This window comes from Mus caroli, unplaced genomic scaffold (genome assembly GCF_978045245.1).
Source record: "Mus caroli unplaced genomic scaffold, Mus_caroli_1 scaffold_2, whole genome shotgun sequence".
Lineage (NCBI taxonomy): Eukaryota > Metazoa > Chordata > Mammalia > Rodentia > Muridae > Mus > Mus caroli.
The window spans coordinates 128,611,831-128,635,682 of record NW_028227257.1 but is presented as its reverse complement, the minus strand read 5'-3'; the positions used below and the strand labels follow the sequence as shown (position 1 = coordinate 128,635,682).

Below are 23,852 nucleotides of genomic sequence, written 5' to 3'. Positions count from 1 at the left end.
GGCATAACTGTTGCCTTGAAGCACAAGCTATAGCTGTACGATCAAAAGAAAGTTATGGAAACTAGGAATGCTAGTTGGAAAAGGACTCAAACCATATTTATTTGCAGCTATTACACATAAATCCCAAAACTTCCACTAGACAACAAGAAATCAACACTTTTAGTAAAGAACCAGGACACAATCAACTCAGAAAACTTGGTAGGCAACAATACTTAAACATGTGAGAAAGAGATCATAAAAGCATTCCTATTCACAATCTTGGATTAAACTTAACAAAGGAAGTGGAAAACATCTACCATGCAAACTGAAGTCATTGAAAGAGATTGAGACAGATACTACAAAATGGAAAGACTTCCCATGCTCACGGATTGGTAGGATTAATACTGCGAAAACGATCATCCTACCATATGCTGTTTACAACTTCAATACAGTCACACTCACAATAGCTAGAAGTTAAAAAAAAAAATTAAATCCTAAAATTTCATATGGAACCACAAAAGACCCTGGGTAGTCAAAGCAACTCTGAGTGAAAAGAACAGGTAGGAAAAATTGTCATTAGATTTCAAGATATATTGCAGAGCTATAGTGGTAAAAAATGGTATTGTTCTGGATCAAGAATAGACATGCAGCTCAGTGAAACAAAACATCAAACCTTTGAATCCATATAACTTCAGCCATCTGATATTTGACCAAAAACCACACATTGAAGAAAACAGCGTTTTCAATCATTGGTCCTGGCAAAACTGTCCACATGTGAAGAGTGAAAATAGACCTTGCACAAAAGCAAACAACAAATGGGTCAAAGATCTTTTTTTTGGGGGGGGGGGGAGTCAAAGATCTTAATATGAAACCTGAAATATTGAAACTGCTAAAAGAAAAGTAGGCAGTACTCCTCAAGATGTAGACATCCTGAGTAAGATCCATTTCCCTAGGAATAAAGGCCAACAATTTACAAGTGGTACTGCATTAAAAGTTTCTGTGCAGCAAATGAAATGTCCAAGTGTAGAAGCCCACAGTGGGAGAGGATCTTAGCCAGCTGTATATATGATAGATGATTGGTATCCAAAATACATAAAGAACCCAAAAGCCAAACCAACAGTATAACTTTAAAACTGAGACTGAAAATCAGGGACTAGACAAGGCTTCCCACTCTCCTTATCTATTCAATATAGTACTTGAAATTCTAGAGTAGACAACAAAAGGAGGTCAAAGGGATTCAAATTGGAAAGGAAGAAATCAAAATATCACTACTTGCAGATGATATGATAGTATACTTAAGTGACCCCAAACATTCCACCAGAGAACTCCTAAACCTGATAAAGAACTTCAGCAAAGTGGCTGGATATAAAATTAAACAAATCAGTAGCCTTCCTATATCAAAGAATAAATGTGCTGAGAAAGAAATTAGGGAAACCACCCTCCACGATAGTCACAAACACTATAAAAATATCTTGGTGTGGCTCTAGCCAAACAAGTGAAAGAGATCGAAGATCTCGGCAGGTGGAAAGATCTCCCGTGCTTGTGGATTGGGAGGATTAATCGAGGAAAAATGGCTATCTTGTTGAAAACAATCTACAGATTCAATGCAATCCCCATCAGAATTCCAACTCAATTCTTCATAGAGTTAGAGCAATTTTCAAATTCATTTTGAATAAAAAAAAAAAACTTAGGTTAGCAAAAACTATTCTCACCAATAAAAGAACTATTTAGGAATCACCATCGTGACCTCAAGCTGTACTACAGAGCAACAGTGATAAAAACTGCATGGTACTGGTACAGTGACAGGCTGGTAGATCAGTGGAATAGAATTGAAGACCCACAAATGAACCCCACACACCTACAGTCACTTGATTTTTGACCCAGAAACTAAAACCATCCAGTGGAAAAAAGACAGCATTTTCAACAAAAGGTGCTGGTTCAACTGGCAGTCAACATGTAGGCAACTGATGAGAGAAGAGAATTAGTCTGGAGTGAGCCCCTTAATTGGCTATCTAATACCAAGTAGTCAGCCCTAAACACACACACACACTGCTTTATGAACCTAGCAGGCTGTATATACATACTTATCTGTGATTTGTGCCCATTACTCTTTACTTACCCCTGCAGTAGATGGGTGTGATGGGATAGAGGACAGTGTTGTCTGCTGGGTGGCAACTGAAGATGACCGTTGCTGTGGGAGCTGAGTGGTTTTCACATGTTTGTATGCTGCAGAGAAGGAAGAAACAGGTTGTAAAGGCATGTGGTAGATAGCACATCTGTGCTTACCAGCCAAGCAATGTCTTTTCTCAGTGACTCCTGTGGAGAGATGAGCTAGTAAAATTATGAAGGTCATTAAACATGCAATTCCATACATAATTCTAGGTTTTTTTTCTCAGCAAAGTAGTAACTTTTAAATTTTAAATATTGTTTAGAACAATCAGTGAGCTGACTGACCTCTTGACTGTTAGTACCATTCCCTTAGTGGTTTTTGTGGTTGTGTTTGAGACAAAGTCTGTGTAGCACAGGCTTGCCTCAGATTTGCAGCCCTCCTGTGGGAGCCTCCCAAATGCTGGGATTACAGGTGTGCACGACCACGCCCATTTAGAAAAGTCTCCTTATACCTGTTGAGGTTGCAGAGAAGAAGGCACCTCCATCACTGTATGTGGAAAGGCGCTGGTCCGCAGCTTCGGAGTGCTCAGATTTTTCCTCGCCCCCACTGATACTCAGTGCACTGGCAGATCTTGACTGGTCCCGGCTCCGGCGTTGAGCTTGGACTGGTAGACATGTGGAAAAGATAAGATTTTATGGGAGGGAAGCCCCTTTGTGTTTTTGTTTGTTTTGTCAAGCATATAGTTCTAAGCAGTTTGCTATGGCTGACATATAATTCCTCTAGTGTGTAGCTGTTCTTTATGCATGAGAATTTAAATAGCGAAAGATGGCCTAAGTGGCTCAAGGAGGTATCACACTGAAGTCATCTGTCTTTAACTATGGGCCTTCCCACCACCATACCCTTTCCTGGCTCACTTCAACAAATAGAGAGAGCAGTCATATTCACACTTCATTTTTGGTTTCTCCAGAAAGGCCTCACTCATTTCCAGATGGATGGAGGTTCCTTTCCTATGTTTCATGGTCTTGTGGGCACAATCTTAAAATTATAAGTGTCAGGGTAGAACAGGTCTCTATCCACAGACTACAGTATAAGTCTTTAAAGAACAGCACAGCTTCCTTCACTTTAAAAAGAACAGCACAGCATGATACTTTACTTTTTTTTTTTTTTTATATAAAGTTGCACCATGTAGCCCTGGCTGGCCTGGAACTCAATGTGTAGAATAAGCACAAAGAGATCTGTTTGCCTCCTGATTACTGGGATTAAAGGGGTACAAAAGGTCTGACCCATTGGTTTATTTTCTACATGAGCAGACAGTATGAATATCCCCTAACACAAATAGTTCAAAATGATCCTGATGAACGTGTATATTCTCTTCCCTTTGCCCATGTAATTTTTTTCTCTAACAAAGGGTAACTTTTCTCGTTAGAAGAATATAGAAATGATAATGGGATCTGAAGGAGACAGGAAGTGAAACAGTTTGTCAAAATTCTTTTCCTAAAGCAAGTATACTTAGTTTAGTTTGGCTCACCAGCCACCAAGCAAGCTCAGAAGATGCAAAACCCTGGAGGGAAAGAACACTCATTGATTCTAGTCCACTAGACAGTAGTGGATGGGTATACCATTAATCATGTGCAAACTTCGGGACTGAATGTTGTCTTCTGCCGGATCATAGTCAAACACTGAACCAGGGTTAGTACGCCAGACACGCAGACCTGAAAAGAAAGAGAGTATTCAGAACAAATGTTCTAGCATTTGCCTGTATCTAGAGATGCAAGCAAGAGTGTCAGCAATCAGGAGGGCTGGGCTTCTCCTACTTAGTTTAGGTTCTGGTCTTCTCAGAGCAAAGGTGGCAGAAGATAGTACTCAGATCTCAGATTGCAAACTGGCAATGGGGCTTTCTCAGATTTGGGTCCTTTGCCTTCCACTTGGTGTCAGTTTGTTTCCATTTACCTGTAATGGTATCTTGATCCTGGTCATTCCGCTTTTGTTCCATTTCCACCACTTTTCTCTGAATACCTCGGTAGTTAATGTCACTGAAGTCCTGTGTGTTTTTCTTTACTCGTTCAGTGATAGGGTCTGTCACCACTGGTGTAAAGCAGCCTTTGTGTTTCTCAAAGTCTTCATGATATTTCACCTGAAATAGGAATTTACTTCTTGAAAATACAGTAGTATAGTAGTGTGACCATCTCTGTTTGAATATATCCCAGCAGGCTGGTCAGCCAATCATAAAGGATTCTGTGGCTGGAAAAACAGCTCGGTGGTTCAGAGCACATGCTCTCACAGAGGATCTGTGTTGAGTTCCCAGTTCACATGAGATAGTCCATAAACGTATGTAACTCTAGTTCTAAGAGATTTGATACCCTTCTTCTGGCCTCCGTGGGCACTGCACACACATCGTACACATACATATAAATGTATACATATTTAAACAAGAGTTTTTGACTTACTGTTGAGATGTGCCGTTGGGTTTCCCTAACCCGCCTCATCTCTGGAGTATCTAGCACATAGGCAGCTTTCCCTTGTATTTGTTTCCGGAAGCTATCGGAGTAAAGAACCTATGGAGGAGAGACGTCTATGAGTACATGGCATGGCCTTGTTCTAATTCTTAAGCTCAAAGACTAACAGATTGAAATAGAAGTAACTGCCGAGGTTAGTTTAAGTCAAAAGACAGTAGCCAGATATTTGGACCTAGTGTACCAGATCAGCACAAGGACTGGCAAGACTTGCATCAGAAGACACAAGACTTGTTTTGACTTTGGAAATGAAAATGTTTCATTTCCAAAGTCAAAGGAGCACAGTATAAGTCTGAAAGAGAGAAAGAAAGTGTCCTCTTGAATTTACTGGGAATTGCAATACAGCATCAGAATACTTAATGACACTTTTTACATTAAATCTGATACTGATCATTTGTCTTAGGTAATGTCCAGACTACATGAACCAATATGCCAAAGGGGGGAAAAAAAACAGAGTCTTCCAGACACAAGAATATCAAAGTGAAGACAGAAATTTCAGAGCATTACCTATTTAGTAAAGTACCTTAGAAATAACAGCAGAAGGTTGAAGATGTTAGGAGAGGGGGGTCAATTTGTTTTAGCTGGTTATGAGAAACGACCTTAGAGTCAAATGTGAGAGGAGAAAACCATAGGTGATTATTGTATCTTTAGTACAGTTTGGAATGGAAAAAGCACAGTTGTGTTAATTTTAGTGTACATTTTCAGGAAAAGAAGTGCACATTTTTATGATGTTAAAAAATCTCCCAAGATGTTGCATTATCCATTATTTTTAAATTTTAGTGTGTTTTCAGTTGAATGAGAAAGGCGTGTTTTCATGATGTTAAAATGTTAATTCCAAGGTCTTCCACTGCTCTATTGAATTGGGAAATACCGAGCTAATGTTTTCTTGGTTGCGTTTGGCTCTCTCCATGTCTGGAGTGACAGGCGTTGGTGTTGCTTTTCTCATGTTCTCTTTGTACAATACCTAGGGGAGCCGAGAGTATCCCGACATCAGAGAGCAAAGGAAAAAAAAAAACAGTTCTGAGAAGTCACTGTTGAGCTATTGTTACGGCCCAATTATGTCACACAGTATAAGAAACACTTCAGGAGGAGAAAGCCATTAAATTGTTACAGTAGAAAGCAAGAGATAAGACTTGAACTCAGTGTGAACTAGCAAAGGTGAGTGGTTGTTTTTAAGTGGCCAAGGAAGAATTTGAAAAGGTATCAAGAGGCCTTGGAAACACTGTGAGAAGAATTAGTGGTATGGCCGTGATGATCAGGCTTGTTAGAATTGTAATGGTTTATTTTTGCTCTCAAATACCGAGCTAAAGTTTTCTTGATTGCGTTTGACTCTTTCCATCTCAGGAGTGAAGGGTGTGGGGGTTGCTTTCCCCAGGTTCTCTTTGTATAGCACCTGTTAGAAACAAAGGTGGACCTGCAAGTCACTCACAAGGAGGCAATATTCGCTATTAAATATATATGCATATATATATGTATGTATATATATATATACATACAGTTGGGGTGGGAGAGGGAAATGTTAGGTGTAACCTATTACTACTAGTGAAACTAGCTCTCAAGAAAAAAAGCAAAATTAGTTAATGGCAATAATGAATGTTGTGGGGTGTTTAGAGGAGATAAGAGCACAACTGGCACTTTATTTGGTTTTAACCTAGGATGGGATTAAGAGCAGGCCAAACTGCAAGAGTTACTTTGTAAAATCAGAAGCACTTTTCATTTCTCAAGACAATACCGAGCTAATGTTTTCTTGATTGCGTTTGACTCTCTGCATCTCTGGAGTGACAGGGGTTGGGGTGGCTTTCCCCACATTTTCTTTGTACAAAACCTAAATGAGTCCAGTGGATCCAAAAATCCAAAAGGAGACACAACAAAAAAGAGTTACAATTACCAAAAGAAGAAATGGAATGGTATATTAATTTTTGATGAGGCTCTGGGCACCAAGTCATTTAGGCGCTAAGGTTAGACAGCGGTCAATGTTTTTAAAGGAGAAGTTGACTGTAGTTAGAGCAAGACACACATTCTATAGTACAACCTTGCCTTGTGAGAACCATGATGCTCCAGAAAGGAGGAAGCCCTACCATCATTTTATCCCTAGTATGTGACTATCAGTCTCCTGACACATCACCTAATTGGGAGTTACCACGCGGGTCTGTATTTTGAACTTGCCCCAATACAACAACCCTTTAATGAGTACCTTTGCAGCACAGGACCTCATAGGGAATAAAACTGTAGACTTTCCAGGTAAGTGTTTCACTTACTCTTCTATCTTTCTGTCCTGCTTGTTTTATTCACTAAGTATGTCACACTTACCAGCCTCAAGAAATGTTTTCAGCAATTACATTACCAGCATGTAAAAGCTGTGTCATGATAAACTCTCAACCTCAATGCCTTCCTCAGTGTCCTTCTAAGTAACCTGGGAGAATTGGGAAATGTCACTAAGGGATTGTCTTCCAGCAGTTCTCTAAGTCCTTGAATAGCTGAGTCAGTATCAGCTGAGAACTTACTAGAAATGCCTGTCCTTGCTCTATACTGCAGCTACTGACAAAACAGGGAACATGGGTCAGACCCAGAAACCTGTTTTAACCAGTGTTCAGGTGATTCTGATGAAGAGGAGAAACCTTCAGGCAGTATAAACACTGAGCAGTAACTTCACTACTGACAGCTAAAGTCCCCACAGACTCTGTCCCCCAGTCACTGACAGATTAATACCAGAGAGCACAAGCATGAAGGAAATAATCGTTATTGTTAGCACTGAGTTTCATAGTAGAAACAACAAAACCAAAATTAAAATCAGTAAGACAAAAAGTCTCGACGCTTTCCTTTTTCAATAGCTTATTCCGTTGTGAAAACACCACCATAGCAAGCAAGTCATTATCTATGGATGAGGGTCAGGAGCTACTTTCCCAAGATCTCTTTGCCCACGTCTATCACAGTAGGACCCAGGATCTAGTTCAGTGTAAGGGAAGGGCACGCTTCAGTCCGTGCCAAGCCTTGCAGACTGGTTATATATACTACAAAAGAGTCAAATCTGGTGGGGTCAGTCAGAATCATCAACTCGTTCAGCATCCAAGAGAGCCTCATTATCCCTCCAATTTAACTCATCAAGGTCCCTAACGCCCCAGTTTCTCAAGCACACAAAACAAAGAGACCTTGGGTACAACAGTAAGTTATAGGAGAGATGAGAAGAATATTTTGTAGGAAAATCTGTTACCTTGATATTAGAATTTTAAAGGCAATAGAGCAATTCTGTTATTATGAAGTTAAGGCTAGCTAGGAACAAAGGATAAATGTGGTCAAGAAATGGACAAGACTTAAGGTGCCTTTTAAAATAGGATTAATAGGAATTATTTTTTAAGTCATTGAAGTAGTTTTAAGATCATGAAGAAATCATGTTTTTCTTTGTCAGAGTACCGAGCTAATATTTTCTTGATTGTGTTTGACTCTCTCCATCTCTGGAGTGACAGGTAAAGGGGTTCCCTTGCCCATGTTCTCTTTGTATAGAACCTGCATGGTAAGAAAGTAGCAGAAAAACAGAGGTAAGTGACATTTCATTTGCTGTGACAATTTCAAGGTAAGGTCAAATTCTTTGGCACAAAATAATACAGGAGCCAGGAGTTATATGCTGACAAGATGCCATGTGCTATTTAAGGAAGCTGTTACTGGGCTGGGAAGTTGTGAGCCACAGAAGCAAGGACCTAAACTGCTAGCTAGGAAAGGCTATTAGAGTCGTCCACACTGTTGAGGGCTTTTCCCCCCCTCCTCATTTTTGTAGGTACCTCCTACGCAATTGCATAGATTTGAGATGGTTAGAACTCGATTTTGTTATCTACAAACTAAAATAGTCACTCCTTTTTAAAATATGTTTAAAAGCATCAGGTGAAATTAAAAAAAATCAAAAACATAAAATGAAAAAGAATATCCTTTAACGACGAGACATTAGAAGCAAAGGGAGGGAAGAGGGTTTAATGACATGACGAGCGAGGTTCTGCAGTTAAATGGCATCTGGGTGAGACCCCCCTTGCCTTCCAAAATACCGAGCTAAGGTTTTCTTGATTGAGTTTTACTCTCTGCATCTCTGGAGTGATGGGGATGGGAATCCCTGTCCCCAGGTTTTCTTTGTATAGCACCTGTATGAAATGAAAGCAGGCAGAACAGAAAGCCATCAGTCATGCAGTTTCCTCTCCTGGGGAGCAGTTGGCTGTGGGTGGGGGGGAGGAAGAAGAGTTAGAGATGGGGAGATACCAAAAGCTTCAACCTGTAAGACAGAAGGATTGCAGGAGGGAGCCACAGAAATGAAGATTAAAGAGGTTCTGTTATTTTGTTGTCTGGGCTCATTTCTCAGCATATACAGTAAAGAACACTACAAAAGGACACATTAGTTGTCATCATTATGAGGGAAAGGCAGAGACAAAACCAAACCAAGAAAGTTATTTTCTTAAATCATGGAAAGGATGACGAGTTTTATAAGTATTATCTATGGGAAGATTCATACATACTTTTGTTGACTTTCTGAAGAAGTCAAAGTATTTATTTTTTAGTTTGGGTGAACATATTGGGAACAATTACTTTTAAGGTAGCTAGAGTAAGATAAGAGACTAAAAAGAGACTTTAGGAAGACTAAGTAAGTGCCAGGAGAGGGGGAGGTTAGGATAGGAAGTGAGCCAGGGGTCAGAGCTTCACAGAACGCTGCTTTGAAGCTTCATGTTCACATCATATTTGCCAAAGCAAGGTAAACACATTGTTGTTATTTTCTAAAGCTGGAATACTTTTAATGATCACGTTAATGTTTAACTGGGGTAAGGAAACTGAACCATAGGGAATGGTAGCATTAGTTAGCTACAAAACAGGTCATATTTAAAAAACTGGGATGAGTTAAAAGGTTGGTTTTGTTTTTTGTTTGTGTTTTTTAATTTTTTTAAATACCGAACTAAAGTTTTCTTGATTGTGTTTGACTCGCTCCATCTCTGGAGTGATGGGGATCGGAATCCCTTTCCCAAGGTTCTCTTTATACAACACCTGTATGACACAAGAAAGCATTGGAGGAGAACACAAGCCTATGAGATACAGACATCCAGCAGGAGCGACCACACCCACTGCCCTGCACTGTGTGAGAAATCATTGCTCATCTTTCTACTCTAGCCTAAGAATTAAAGAAGAAATACAAACAGTTTTACAAGATCATATACATGCTCAGTATGTGGAAGAGATAACATTATCAAGTTAGCAGCGAACAGTTCTTTTCTACATAAAACATGTGTCTTAGAGCATAACAGGCACTTACAACTACAGTCTGAATCTGTATTCTCTGGCTACTTTGGTCTTTGTTAAGTTTACAGAAAGTCTACATTTAATATACAGTCTTGCCTAGTGTATCTAAAAGGCCTGTGCACCGCTGGGCAAGGTTGTCTAACATAACCTGTGAGAAGAATACAAATCATACTTTAACAAAGAAAAAGTTGTCCAGGGTCATTAGAATAGTTTCAAATAGATATACAAGAATTCACTGTGATATAGAAATGACTAAAATTTTAAAAGGCAACAACTTTCCCCCAAAAAGGAATAATGAGCTCATAGAAAGAAAACAGTAGACAGCTCAAAAGAAATATCAACATACAATGAAACTCACGGTTACTGAGATGGTGTTAGTAAGCAGTAATTGGGGACAAAACACAAAGTGGACTCCAAAGGAGATACTGCTCTACTGTGTGGGAGAGCCAGTTGTTAGGGAGTACTCAATCAAAATGAAGCGAATTTCAGGTCAGCCCTCCTCCCCAAGAGTGGACCCAGTTAACGTTTCAGAAGACACCTAAATCTCCACTTCAAGCCTGGACCTTCCTTATATGGAAGGGTAACAATTTGTTATGGTAAGGGTTTGTTGTTTTTAAGGAATATAAGTTAATAAAAGAAAATAATGTAATTCATGTTCTGATTTAATTAGCATGTTTTATAAAACCATGCCTATGAAACTAGGGCTGGGGAGGCTGAGGCAGGAGGGTGGCATGTTTAAAGTCACCCTAGCCTACATAGGATGATCCTGTCTTTTAAAAAAATGGAAAGCATAGATTTCTAGTCATGCGATGGCTCGTTTAGAACAACTATCAAAGTAAGGCTTTTGGTTCCAATACTTGAGTCCATCTCTATGCACATGGGACCCGTGGTCAAGTCACCATTTTCCCAAGCCAGGGAGCTGTTCTCACACACAGCCTTGGACCAGTGTCCTGTTGCACTAACCCAGAAACATCAGATTGAGAGATTTCCAAGGAAATTACAAGCTCCCAGTTTTGGGTCATTTGGAAGTCATTTAATTTCAAAAGGACCAAGAGTAATAACAATGTTGAAAAGGAAAAGAACCAATTCAAAATGTTAAGGGAGGGGCCTAAGTGGTAGAGCACTGGCTTAACCCATGCAAAGCCATGAGTCCAATTCCCAACACCACATACAGACACAAAGTTAATACAGATATACCCACACATCTAACATAAAGAAGGTTTAAGGGGTATTTCAGGAAGTACAAAGCATTGGGATAAAATGGTAAGTAAAATATCCATGGCAGAAGGATTCAGTTGGTGAGGGTTTTTTTTTTGTTTGTGGGTTGTTTTTTTTTTCCCAAGTATTTGTTAAATTATTATAAAGGGGTAAATGGTAAGGATTTTGTTTTATCAAAATTGTTTTTAATATGGAGTTAAAGGAACTTTCTCGCAAATACCGAGCTAAAGTTTTCTTGATTGCGCTTGGCTCTCTCCATCTCTGGAGTGACAGGTAAGGGGGTCCCCTTGCTCAGGTTCTCTTTGTACAGTATCTGCGTGCACAGAACCAACAGTCACATCAGCATGGATCCATCTTTCAGGTAGATCTCATCTTAAAATAAATCACCACGAGTTCCTGTTCTTACAAAGAAGGAAAATAAACCTACAAAATAGAGCAACTGCGGACTGCCTTTGTGCGTTTAGTTGTCCCCTGTACAATAGTTGGTCTCCTGGTAACATTGATGCACACACAGGGTTGCTTAGCTTATATATAACTTCTCAAATATAGAGGATTGGGCTCGATCAGATAGCATGTAAGCTAACTGAAGTTAGTATCTATAATGAGTTAGAGAGAACATTGAAAAACAGAGGACTTGAGGAGATTAAATAAATCTCTATGAACATTCAAACTACTGACCTGAATGCATTCCGAAGGAAAGCATACAACCAAAGCTCCCTGACATAAGTAAATCTGTCTGAGCCATATAAATTGGTCTGTTGTTTTCAAATGGAAGATGTTTTAAGAAACATGACCACTTAGGAAAAGCTACAAATATTAAAAAAAAAATCAAGTCACAATAAATATAATTCTGATTAGTACTGACCTTTGGGGAAGGATGTTAGATTTAACTTTTGACCTGTCTCATACTAGTTACATTGGAGGAAGGAAACTGAGAATTATGGGTTTTTAAGGAAAGTGATTTAAAGAAAACAGTTAAAATTTCACACCATTGTTAAAAATTTCATTAGATTTGGGTGGAAATCTGAAGTAATACTGGCATCATTCCTTCATTATATGAACTTAGTAATTTTACATTTGTTTGTTAAAGATATTAATGTGACCGTATTAAAATAAGTATTAGGGTCAGGATTTTTTGCCCCTAAGAAATACCGAGCTAAAGTTCTCTTGATTGCGTTTGACTCTCTCCATCTCTGGAGTGATAGCTGTAGGGGTTCCTTTTCCCAAACTTTCTTTGTACAAAACCTGTGAGATACAAGAAAGTACCCAGAAAACATTCAAAACAAGCAGAGACAGAGGAAGGGGGTAGGTTGGGGAGTGGGTGAGGAGGGGGATTTTAGAGAGCAGTATTTAGTCAGGGTAATGTTTTGAAAGTCACAACTTTACAGATGAACTTTACACTGCTATGTCTTAGGTACAGCAGGAAGCACTGAGTTCCAGGGTTCAAGCACCCCAAGGAAGCTTGTTAATGCTGCTAACAGTGTTTCAGATCTAGCTCACACCAGTCAGTTGCTGAAACTGTTAAAGAGCAAAGAGTGGCCAATTCTGAATCAGTTCAGGTGGTTTTCAGCAGAGGACGATACACAAAACACACACAGAGTCGTTAAGCTGTTACTTTGAAACGTAGAACGGGAGGTTATTCTGGTAGTTTTTTTATGGGAAAGAATTTCTTATTTCATGTATCTGTAAATACCGAGCTAAAGTTCTCTTGATTGCGTTTGACTCTCTCAATCTCTGGGGTGACAGTGGTTGGGATGCCTGTTCCTGGGTTTTCTTTGTACATAACCTGCAGAATAATTAGAATACCCAGAAAGCAGAGTCACCACAAATGGTTCAGATTATAGCTCCGGGAGGGAGCTTTGGTGAGCGCCCATAAAAGCAAGCTGCCTTTGCAAGATGAACTCAGGGACAGAGGAAAAGAAGTCCATAAATATTTGTAGGAATTTTGCCCTCTAGAAAACTAGAAACTCAATTTTGCATTTTCCACAGCCAATACTTAGTATATTCTTAAAATGCTTTAAATGACAATAATAAATTTAATAAACAATGAGAACCCTTTTGACTGGCACATGCAAAGCATTGGATTCAGTTTCCAGTAACCACCCCCTCAAAAAAAATAAGATAAATAAAATAAAATAAATAAAAGCAAACCAAACCAAAGTAACCATTTTACTGCACCAGGCTTAGTGCCTGGAGCATAACTATGTCTACATAGTTGTACTCAAAGCACATGTTGTCTATTTTAGAATTTGCTAACCATGTGGTGTTCTAATTCTCACTTCTTCAGAGTCATTGAGAATTTTATGTATTTCCTAATAAAATTCTTACCGTTTTACCTTTTATTTCTCTCTATATTTTTGGGACAGGCTCTTATGCTACTTAGCTCTGACTAGTGTTAACCTCCCAGTAATCCTCCTGACTCAGCCTCCTAAGTGCTGGGATCACAGGCTTGCATCACCGCTCCCAGCTCTACTGAGCCTTAGCTGATCCCTAGCTGGACATCTAATACGAGCAGACAGACTTTGCTTTTCAGGAAGATCGTCTTTCTCTGAATGATTACAGGATCAAGGAAGCCAGTGCTTGTTGGCTGGTCTTTTTTTCCCTGTGTTTATTTTTATGTTTTATTTGCACTGTTGGGACCAAACTCAGGGCCTGAGTGCATGGTAGGCATGTGTTCTATCACTGAACAGTGTCCTCTGTCCCTGCCCTAAATCTATGTTTCCTCTTAGGGCTATCATCAATAGACATTAAATTAAAAAAACAAAACAAAACAAAAAACACAGTAAGTGGTCCCCACTTTCTAAATCTCTTGTCTCTCTCCTTCCTGCCTTCCTGCCTTCCTGTCTTCCTTCCTTCCTTCCTTCCTTCCTTCCTTCCTTCCTTCCTTCCTTCCTTCCTTCCTTCCTTCCTTCCTTAATAAGTTTCAGCCTAAGCCTGGCTTGGTGGTACACACCATGAATGCACATGGTGGCTGAGGCAAGTGGAGCACCTGGATCAAACAAAATTACAGAAATTACTGCAACCCAACACAACACAGAACCCCTGGGCTTGTTTTGTTTTCTTCAGGTTAGTGGACAGAGAATTCAAAACAAAGTTGGCAACGGAGAAGTTCGAGTATAATAAGGAGTACTAGGGAGTGAGCTACTGCTAGATTGAGGTCTCCTGGCAACCCGAGGGGGACAAGGGAGGAGTCACAGCATCCCCAGGTATTGGGGGGCCTTTAGCAGAAGGAAGGGATGGATGAAACTAGGGTGCCGATTGAGAGGATCCTACAAGTTCATGCGTTCATGCCAAGTAAGAGTCAGTACCGAGCTAATGTGCTTCTGGGTCTCCTTGACGCGTTTCACTTCAGGCAGGTCAGGGATCGGAGTTCCTTGTCCGATTGCTTCTTTATACTTGACCTACATGGAGATGGGGACAAAAAGGTGTTACTGCATGCTGAATTCTTCCTACTACATATGTGTGGTTGATCAATGTCCTGTAGTATTCAGGGGGGTTGGAGATTGCAATGTTTAGGATACATCCTACCATAGTGTCACACAACTTTTCTTTAGTTCTGTGTTGTCTTGAGACAAGATCTCACTTGTGTAGGCCAGGCTGACCTCAGACTCACAAAAGGTCCACTTGCCCCCGCCTCCTGAGTGGAGGGCTAAAGGCATGTGCTGCCACACCAGCTGCCTTTTTCTTAATTAGTGCTTGCCATGCATGGTGGCTTCCTGTTTTCCAGTTCTGAGCCACGGCAGCAAACAAGCACGTTTTCCCTCCCACCTCTTTTTCAAATGTATAGATATAAAATTTATTCTATCACATAGCAACCTCAGCATCCAGCATTTGTACTTCTTACAGAGGGAGCACTGCGAAGCTCTTGGGCTTATCTGACTGGGTAGCATTGTTCCTCTTTACTCTGGGGCTGTCACTAATAAGATTATGGCTACTGTACACAAACACTGCAGGAGTAAAATCTGCCAATGCAGACAGCTAGCGAGGACGGGCAGTGTGCACTTCCTTCTGGATTATATTGAATGAAGGGATGATTCGTGCCCCAGGTAGGATAAGACGGGAAGCCATAGATTTATATTATCAGAAAGGATTATTTTTCTGGGCTTTTCCATTTCACAGTTTTGGGAGGCAACTGGAATCAGGGTATGTAGAAGTAGGAAGAGGCCTCCTGCCCACCAGCCTTCTCATAACCAACAGTCCACTTGCTTATGACAGATGTAGCCACACATGAGTCTCCAGAAACGCTCAATCTTTGATGTGGATGTAGTTTCTCATAAGCCTCTGCTTTCCACAGCTATTTTCATCTTCATAAAAACCTCCACTAGCATATAGCATGTGATGACGGCAGTGCACAGGCACCTACTTTTAGGTTGGACACTGTTTCTGGTGTCAAGTTCTGAGTGTAACTCAGAAGTCACAGATTTATCCAAGACAGGTGGAGAATGGCCCAAGTGACTGACGTGTCCTTACCGAGCTAATGTGGTCCTGCGTTTGCTTCACTCTGAGCATCTCAGGCGTCTTTCCAATTGCTGTCCCCGGGGATACATCCTCTTTATATAAAACCTGGGTATTCAGAATCAGGAGAGTGTTAACCACAAAGAGGGAAACCTGGGCAATGCCTGGAGAAAGGGCAGTGCCAGGCCTCTGTGAAAACCAAGACAATACACAGTGTCTCCAGGAAAGAGCTGAAGTACAGCATCTGATGTTCTCCTGTCAGAATCAAAGCCTGAAATCATATAGGCAACCAGCTCTTGATAGTTCTATTTAGAATATCACAGGATATTAATACAGGATGAGAAAAAAAAAACCCAAAACGATTAAAAACCACAGAACTCATTAAAGAAATGCACAGTCAGTCCGTTATTTTGGAGAAGGCTAATTGAAAACCACATCACAAAGAAATCCACCTTCTTGGAACAAGACAATGTGTGTTACTGTCGGAGTTACTGTTTGAGATTAAAGAATACAAAGAGAAGAGTTATTTTGTTAGATTTAAGTTATTCCAAATGTTCTCAGGAGTGATGATTTAGAAGTTGGGGGGCTTTTATCGGGGACCTACTAGCATTAACTGGGCAAGTTAGAGGTTAATTGCCTGGGTCAGCATGGGCCCACGGACCTTCTTAAAGAGAACGGCATTGTTAGGTTAGCATTAGATGGAAAGCAAACAGTAAATGTACCGAGCTGAAATTCTTTTGGTTTTCTTTAACACGCAGTATTTCTGGCGTGTCTTGAACAACTGTAATTTTCCCTTTACTGTTTTTAAGGTCACACTGGTATTGAAGCTATGAAGAAAGAGTAAAATATCCTGTTAAGATTTCAACATTCCCTTTACACGCTTTATAATTATTCTATGTTGTGGATGGGAGGTTAAAATTTTACATTAATGAAAGCCCATGCCACTACAACCACAATGTGGTAGTCAAAGTCAATTCTTTAATAAGAATTTCGGAGAGAAACGAGTTTTAGTGATGGGGTATTGCTAGAGACCTGGAACCTCAGACATCATGAAGCCCATGCTCTAATGCCAAGCTATGTGTGTCCCCAGAAACAGAAACTAATTTTTAAGAACCTAAAGTGCATAAAAATGTTAAAAGTATTTCTTGCTTTGAATTAGTTTTAGAAGGACATGTCACCAGTTTTTAAAAAACTGGTTAAAAGATAGTGATAGTTTGTCTTCAGTGACACCAGGCCACCTACTGAGCAGGGGACACTTTCATGCTCACAAAATAAGCCCGGAGAAGATTCATGTGCACCCCTCTGCCTTCATGGGATACCAAGTGTGTGTCCCCAAAGCCACCCCACTTTAGCCTGCTGGATCCCAGCAGTGGGCTGGGCCTTTGTGGAATAGAGACTTACCAGGCTGAAGTTCTTCTGGTTCTCTCGGACTCTTTGCATCTCTGGCGTGTCCAAGACAGTCTCATAATATGACATGGACTTCTCTGCATCTTCCTTGTACTTTTTCTAGGAAAAGGTTCCAAGGAATAGACGGGATGAGCCCCATAGTTATATTGGCCGGGAAACCTAGACCAGCCCTTCCATTGCAACAGACAGGAAGTTCTTTGCATCCTGCCCATGCAGGTATAACCTGATCATCACTGAAGAGGACCAACAAATTAATATGTCCTGTTGGTCTTTGTTTTTGTTTTTTATATTTGTATTTTTATAGTTTGGTTTGCAGGACAGCTCACACTGGCCTCTTGTTCCCCTCCTCCCCAAGTACTGAGGTGACAGGTGTGTGCCACCGCACCCAGCTGCAGGAAGGTGGAAGCTATCCAGCCTGGCATGCCGTGGTTGTGTGGCTCACGTTGCTCATTCAGCCTCAGTCACGAGTGGGTGGTCTACTTTGGGTCTTCTGCTTGTGCTCACACACCTTAAACCCACATTATAATAGATGCTAAAATATTCATGAATCCAGAATTATACCACAGATACCCTCTTCAGAACTTGGAAATTCCCTCACAGTGTTTTGAGGTTTTTCTTCCTGTGCTTAGTGACCCAGGGTATCACACTCTGCCACTGAGGTACCCACATCCAAACCCTTCTCAAAATCTATCTTTCAATCTGATTTGGAATTCTCAGTTCTGACTCAGATCTAGATTGGAAATAAAGGCCTTCTGGTTTGGTGGTGGCGCGGGGGGGGCGGGGGGGAGGGTTGGGGACAGAGATATGAGAAAACAATGCCTTAGGGATACAAAAAGCCTTTGCCCTAAGGCAAACCTTACCTGACTGGAAAGGTTCTTGACTTGCTGAGCATGGATAATTTCTGGGGTATCAACAACAGAAGTAAAATTGGCCTTTTCCATTTCTGCTGATTGCTTGTACTTAATCTGTAAAAGGACAGCCAACGGTCTGGTGAGTGCTCACAATATGCATAGCACCTCTTAGCTTGGTTGAATGAAGAAGTGATCATATTTATTTCTTCTGGCACTCAATACATTTCTGTTGTGTTTAGACTTTTTAAAGTTTTAAATTTTTCTATGTACAGGTGTTGTACCTGTATTCATGTTTGCCCATCATATGCACTCCTGCTGCCTACAGAGACCAGAGAAAGATGTCGGATCTCCTGGAAATGAAGTTACCGAGGGCAGTGAGCAGGCATGAGGGTGCTGTGGTTCTGATCCAGGCTCTCCACAGGAAGAGCCAGTGCCTTTAACCGCTGAGCCATTTTTCCTGTCAGTGTTTATTGAATTATATTAACTAATGAGATGCAAGAAAGTCTTGCCTTTTGAAAGACTGACTGTCCATTTAGATAGATGCAGAATAACTTCAGACAAAGGGATAATCAGGTAGATAGACAGGAAAGCAGGGACTTGTTTACATAAGACCTGGCACCAGGGAGCCCTAGACAACACTGGATGCCTACAAAGATGTGTTTAAAATTCAGGTCTATAAAGCACGGGGGGAAAAAGAACAGAATCTAATGAAGGCATTCTTAGTACCACCTAAGGAGTGGATTGAGTAAGAAACACGGATGTCAGAATCTGCCCCAGGTCCACGCAGTCATTCGGGCTTCTGGCTCTGGCACTTTTTTTTTTTTGATGTCCCCAGTGGCTGTAGACTCAGAAAGGCAGAGACAGAAGGAGCCTGACAAAGAGACCCTGGGCTTTACATTATATTTCATCCAGCAGATGCTTAAAGATGCTAAACATATGTCACTGTCAAACAAGGAAAATGACAGAGGACCAACAGCACGTCCTTATCACCATGGCCACCATTTGGAGAGGCGCGCCTTCCCAGAAGCGCTGACCTGGCTGGCAATGTCGGTAGCATTCCTGGCCCGCATAAAATCTGGAGTCTCGTTGGCCATGGCATTCAGGCCTCTTCCTTTGACTTCCAGCTCCAGGTCTCGCTTATATTCTTTCTGTAGAAGAATTGTTTGTTCGTTTTAAAGAAAAAGGTCCCCTACCCTCTTTGAGTAGGGAGACAGAATGAATTAAAAATCCACATAACACGCTCCTCAGTGGTTGCAGATGCTGCCCTTGCCAGCTACCTCAATGGACAGGATGGCATGCTTGTTCATCCTGCTCTAGGTACAGCAACATTAATCAAGGGAAGTCCGTTAATACAGAAAGTAAAGTTTAAATCTGGTTTGGTACAAATTAGGATTAAATTTAGGTGCAAGCCATTCCAATGTGGTGTGATATTTTAAGTGACCATTGTGAGCACATCACAACTAAATCAAGTAATATTAGATACTAGTGGGTTATGACAACCTCTAGAGACACATAGAGATTTCATATCTACTCATCAGAAATTGACATGTATTTTATTTAGCAGTTAATAATTATCCGGGGTATAAAGTTTGGAATGCAAAACTTATTTTCTCTTTCTCTTGGTCTACCTTGGGTAGGATGAAGGTGCATTATTAGTTATGTGCGTGCAGTGGCTAGCCATGGTCTTACCTCATTGAGGATCTGAGTGGCATTCTTGGCTCTCAGCATGTCAGGAGTGTCTTCCATCTCAGTGAGACCTCTGCCTCGGATGCTTTCTTCCAGGTCTTTCCTATACTCTTTCTAGATTACAAAAATAAAACCAGCAAAACTGACAAGAAAGCCTGGGTCATTCTCGTAGGTGAAGAGCCAGAACTAAACTGAAACGAATCAGTGAATAAATAAGTACGACAATTATTGCAGTTTTTAAACAGTCCATGATTGAGTAAGTAAATACATGAGAAGATGCAGGGTGTGTGGTTCACAGTTGATGTTAATAATTAAATCCAAGACTGGCAATTAATAGAATGCTAAGGTAGGCATGTTTTATTAGATTTTTCTATAGACTACTAAGGTAGGCATGTTTTAAATTAGATATTCCATTTTAAAAATTAGAAGAATTAAAACGGGTCACAGATTAGACAGTAGTATCAAACATGGAAAGGCCACCTGAAAGGCTGAGTCAGGTGGGACCCAGGCAGGAACACATTAGTGTGATTATTGGGTGAAGGAGGAGGGGAAGGCCACGTGGTTACTACCTCGCTTGCTATTTTGGTCGCATGTCTGACATGTAACAATGCTGGCGTGACCTCCAGGCCCGTCAGGTTTCTGCCTTTAATGGACTCTTCATAATCTTTCCTATATTCTTTCTAATATGAGTGAGAAGGGAAAAAACAAGAAAGACTCTGTTAGAATCCACATTTCGGTCCAAAGAAGGAAAGTATGTTTTCTTTCTGACAAAAGTCACACGTTGGAAGCCGTCTCATTGTTCTGGAAATATTTTGCTGACAGAAAATGGCTCCAAAGAAACTCTGAAGTTTGTTGATGACTCCCTGAAGTCTGTCTGAGGTTGTGATGGAGCTGACCTTAACCAAAATGGGCCACTGGCTTGAAATCTGCTCTCTTCCTGAGACTGTCCCATTTACTCACTTTTATTATTTCCATTATGTGAGAACAGGAGCATACACATGCCTCAGCATGTACACCGCAGTACAAGCGTGGAGGGCAGCGGGCAGCTCTCAGCAGTTGTTTCTCTCCTTGGGACTTGTGGGTCTTCAAGATGGAACTCAGGTTGTCGGCTTTTGCTTCAAGTGCTTTACACACTGAGCCCACTTTAAACTTTATTGTATCGTATTGTACTGTACTGTATTTTTATATGTCTGGGAGTCTTGCCTGCTTAGATTCCTCAGGAACTGGCAGTTTAGACAGTTGTGGGCTACTGTGTGGGTGCTGGAAATCAAACCTGGACCCTCTGAAAGAGCAGCCAGTGCTCCTAACTACTGAGCCACTTCTTCAGTTTCTTCAATATATATATATATATATATATATATATATATATATATATATATATATATACATATATACATATATACATACATAAAGGGGACAAAGTAGTTTATTTCAGATTTGCAGCAGCTACGGGGGATGAAAGTAGAAAGAAAAAGCCTGGGGGACTGAATCTGCATTGGCACTTTCTATTCTTATGCATTTGACTGTTTAGGAGATGCGGTAGGCTGGCTTTGAACCCATGACCCTTCTGCACCAGCCTCCTGGGTGCTGAGGTTACAGATGTATACCACTGCCCCTATTGTATCCTCCCTTCCTATCTCTTCATTTAACAGCCAACATCTAGCATGTGCCAGCGCTTTGTTAGGCTCTGAAATTACAGTGCCAGACAGTCATGTCCTCTTGGTCCCGAGGGAAGCAACAAGGGGCTCATGGGTGGGTTATTTTAATCCCTGAGCAGACTTGGTGAACAGTGAGGCAGGAGCATAGGAATCTGTGGTTCCGTCCATGATTGAGAGAAAGGGCTAGTCTCCTTTCTCCTGATCTCTTCAACTCCATTCTCACAGAGACCAGGACTAGATATTAGAAGCATGCCTTTGCAACTTCTCATCTTCATGGTTTGAAATCTCCCCAAAAGTTTCAGGAGCACTTCTATAATGCCTAATTCAGAGTCACCAATTATTTGAACCTATTTTAAACTTTCCATGACCTGCATTCCACATACCAGGAAAGTCCACAGACTACTTGTCTTAAAAAAAAAATGCTGTTATACTTGGAGACGGGCTTCATGGAGAAGAAGCAAACCAGACCCCCAGAGGGCTCATTCCCGGGGAGTCTTAGGTAAGATTCCATCCTCCACAAAGATTCAAAGTGAAAAAGGTTTGTTTATAAAAATATCTCTGCTTTTCACTTAGGGAATATGGCATTTGACAGGGTTTTCATACATATGTATATAATATATTTTGATCATAACCACACCCCCCACCCTATCTCAGGCTACATCTCTTTGTCTTTCTTTTCTCCCCTTCTGGTCTTCACAAATAGTTTCCTCTCTATATTTAAAAAAAATCTAGATTCTGTAAACATAGGACAATTGTCTTAGCCTGGCTTATTTAACATGATGACCTCCAGTTGCATCTATTTCCATGCAAGTCACATGACTCCCTTTGTGTATAAAAAACAACATCACTTTCCCCATATGTATTTATCTGTTGATGGGCAAGTAGCCTGATTGCCTCACTTGGCTGTAGGAAACACTGGCACAGTAAACATGCATGTGCAGGTACTGGTCCACTCTTGCTTGGCTTGGGACATCCCACTAAGTGGCGTTTGTGGCAAAGCCATAATGCACCTGTGCAGCGGGAACTTTTCATTCAGTAAAGAAAAATTCAAATTGCACTCCACATATTTTTTTTTTTCAGTTTTAGAAATAAGTGTATTCTGATTTTCTGAAAATGTTGGAACAAAACATGTATGCCAAATACTACTCAAAACATCTTAAAGAAAATAATTGAACTGTAGAATTTCTGCAGTGAGCAAGATTTCCAGTTACAAAGCTGTACCTCCTACCACTTTGGGGCAATGTTCTAGGAGGCTGGAAAGGTTCCTGAGTTGAGCTGGCATTCTTTGGTTTGATGGTGTCACTGTTGTGTAGTGTAGGACTTACCCCGCTCTGCATCTGCTGAGACTCTTTGGCAGTGATGTATGTTGGAGTCTCAAAGTCCAGCATGGGCTTGCCTCGTTCTTTTTCATATTTTTCTTTGTATTTCACCTAGTGATGAGAAGGTCTGTTAAGTCTTTCACTGCTTGTCAATTCCTAGACAGAGACTCTATCTACAGACAGTAATTTATTGATTCATTTAATATTATCCGAGACAGGTTCTCACAATAAAGCACAGGCTGCCCTTAAACTCAGAGTCCTCTAGCCTTAGCTTCCTGTGTACTAGGATTATAGGAATGGGCCACTGCCCAGCAAGGGAAAGAGCTTTCAGTTGACAAATACTGTCTAGTTGGCTCAGCTTATTGCCACTCAAAAAAACTTTTCTATTGTGTTACAGATGTGGACCCTTTTAAGTTGATGTCTGTGGATGGAGAGTCAATGCTGTCTGAAAAGAACAATCTACAGTGTTGAGATTTAATTTAGAAACACAAAAGAATCATTGGCAACAATTAGCTGACAAAAATATTGATTTTTGGAAATGATGTTTGGAGAAAAATGCCCATATATAAGGCCATCCAAAATATGGATATATGAATTTTGACAATAAATAGCATCTTCAATATTTCTGATAAATCCTCTAGTTCTTTCATAAGAACTATTACTCCTAGACACCTGTGGTCTCCACTGACTGTAGAACATGTGAGGCTTTAAAAGCAAATAGCTCCCCCTGGGGCGCCACTGTCTGTGTACTTTACTATTTATTATAACTTTGCACTTAAGGGCAATGTAATTTATAGCTGGACTGAATAAGCCTGACATTATCAAGTCAAATTGCCTCCTTCTTACATACACAGAAGATATATGTAAGGGGGTTACATATACAGAAGATTTCACAAAGGAGAAACTGAGAGATAGAAAGACAAGGGCCCTTCCACCCATGACCTCAATGGCGCTGCTCAACTCAGCGCTCTTGGTTATGATGGGACACTGCTTTACCCGGGATGTGGGAGCACCTGTAGTAACTCAGCCCTCTGGCTAATACCCCAGGACACCCCATAATGGTAGGTTTGTGGTAGCAAGACTATGTAAGTAGTAAGTTCTTCCTTCTAAGAAAAATTATAACACTCAGAGACTCCTCCAGTGCTGGATCTGATCATGTCACGTGTCCAGTAAAATCTTCCCCTTGGACTCCCTGTCATCTCTTGGTGTTTCCTGGCTTGGGACATAGGGTTACTGTGAGGGGTTAGTCTCTCTCTAGCCATGCTTCCAGCCCTGTCATAACATGAATAACAAACACTACAGCATGTGTATTTCTCTATTATGTATAAATACTGTTAATATACTTATCTCAAAATGTTACCAAATTCAAGCCCCAGCACCTGGGAATA

The 23,852-nt window shown here is 40.7% G+C and overlaps 1 protein-coding gene across 1 annotated transcript in view; it reads right to left on the bottom strand.

Annotated features, from left to right (window-relative positions):
• Neb (nebulin) overlaps positions 1-23,852 on the bottom strand; it is a 200,314-nt gene that overhangs the window by 4,448 nt on the left and 172,014 nt on the right. Inside the window, exons 140-162 of the mRNA XM_085834915.1 lie at positions 22,471-22,575; positions 20,057-20,167; positions 19,491-19,601; positions 18,836-18,949; positions 17,811-17,915; positions 16,945-17,049; positions 16,266-16,370; positions 15,559-15,651; positions 14,397-14,489; positions 12,782-12,874; positions 12,241-12,333; positions 11,309-11,401; positions 9,526-9,618; positions 8,637-8,729; positions 8,014-8,106; positions 6,335-6,427; positions 5,903-5,995; positions 5,474-5,566; positions 4,537-4,644; positions 4,040-4,223; positions 3,709-3,801; positions 2,601-2,753; positions 2,099-2,205 (exon numbers count right to left, since the gene is read on the bottom strand). Of these exons, the coding sequence (XP_085691041.1) occupies positions 2,099-2,205; positions 2,601-2,753; positions 3,709-3,801; positions 4,040-4,223; positions 4,537-4,644; positions 5,474-5,566; positions 5,903-5,995; positions 6,335-6,427; positions 8,014-8,106; positions 8,637-8,729; positions 9,526-9,618; positions 11,309-11,401; positions 12,241-12,333; positions 12,782-12,874; positions 14,397-14,489; positions 15,559-15,651; positions 16,266-16,370; positions 16,945-17,049; positions 17,811-17,915; positions 18,836-18,949; positions 19,491-19,601; positions 20,057-20,167; positions 22,471-22,575 (2,424 nt within the window). The remainder of the gene's footprint in view (positions 1-2,098; positions 2,206-2,600; positions 2,754-3,708; positions 3,802-4,039; positions 4,224-4,536; positions 4,645-5,473; positions 5,567-5,902; positions 5,996-6,334; positions 6,428-8,013; positions 8,107-8,636; positions 8,730-9,525; positions 9,619-11,308; positions 11,402-12,240; positions 12,334-12,781; positions 12,875-14,396; positions 14,490-15,558; positions 15,652-16,265; positions 16,371-16,944; positions 17,050-17,810; positions 17,916-18,835; positions 18,950-19,490; positions 19,602-20,056; positions 20,168-22,470; positions 22,576-23,852) is intronic.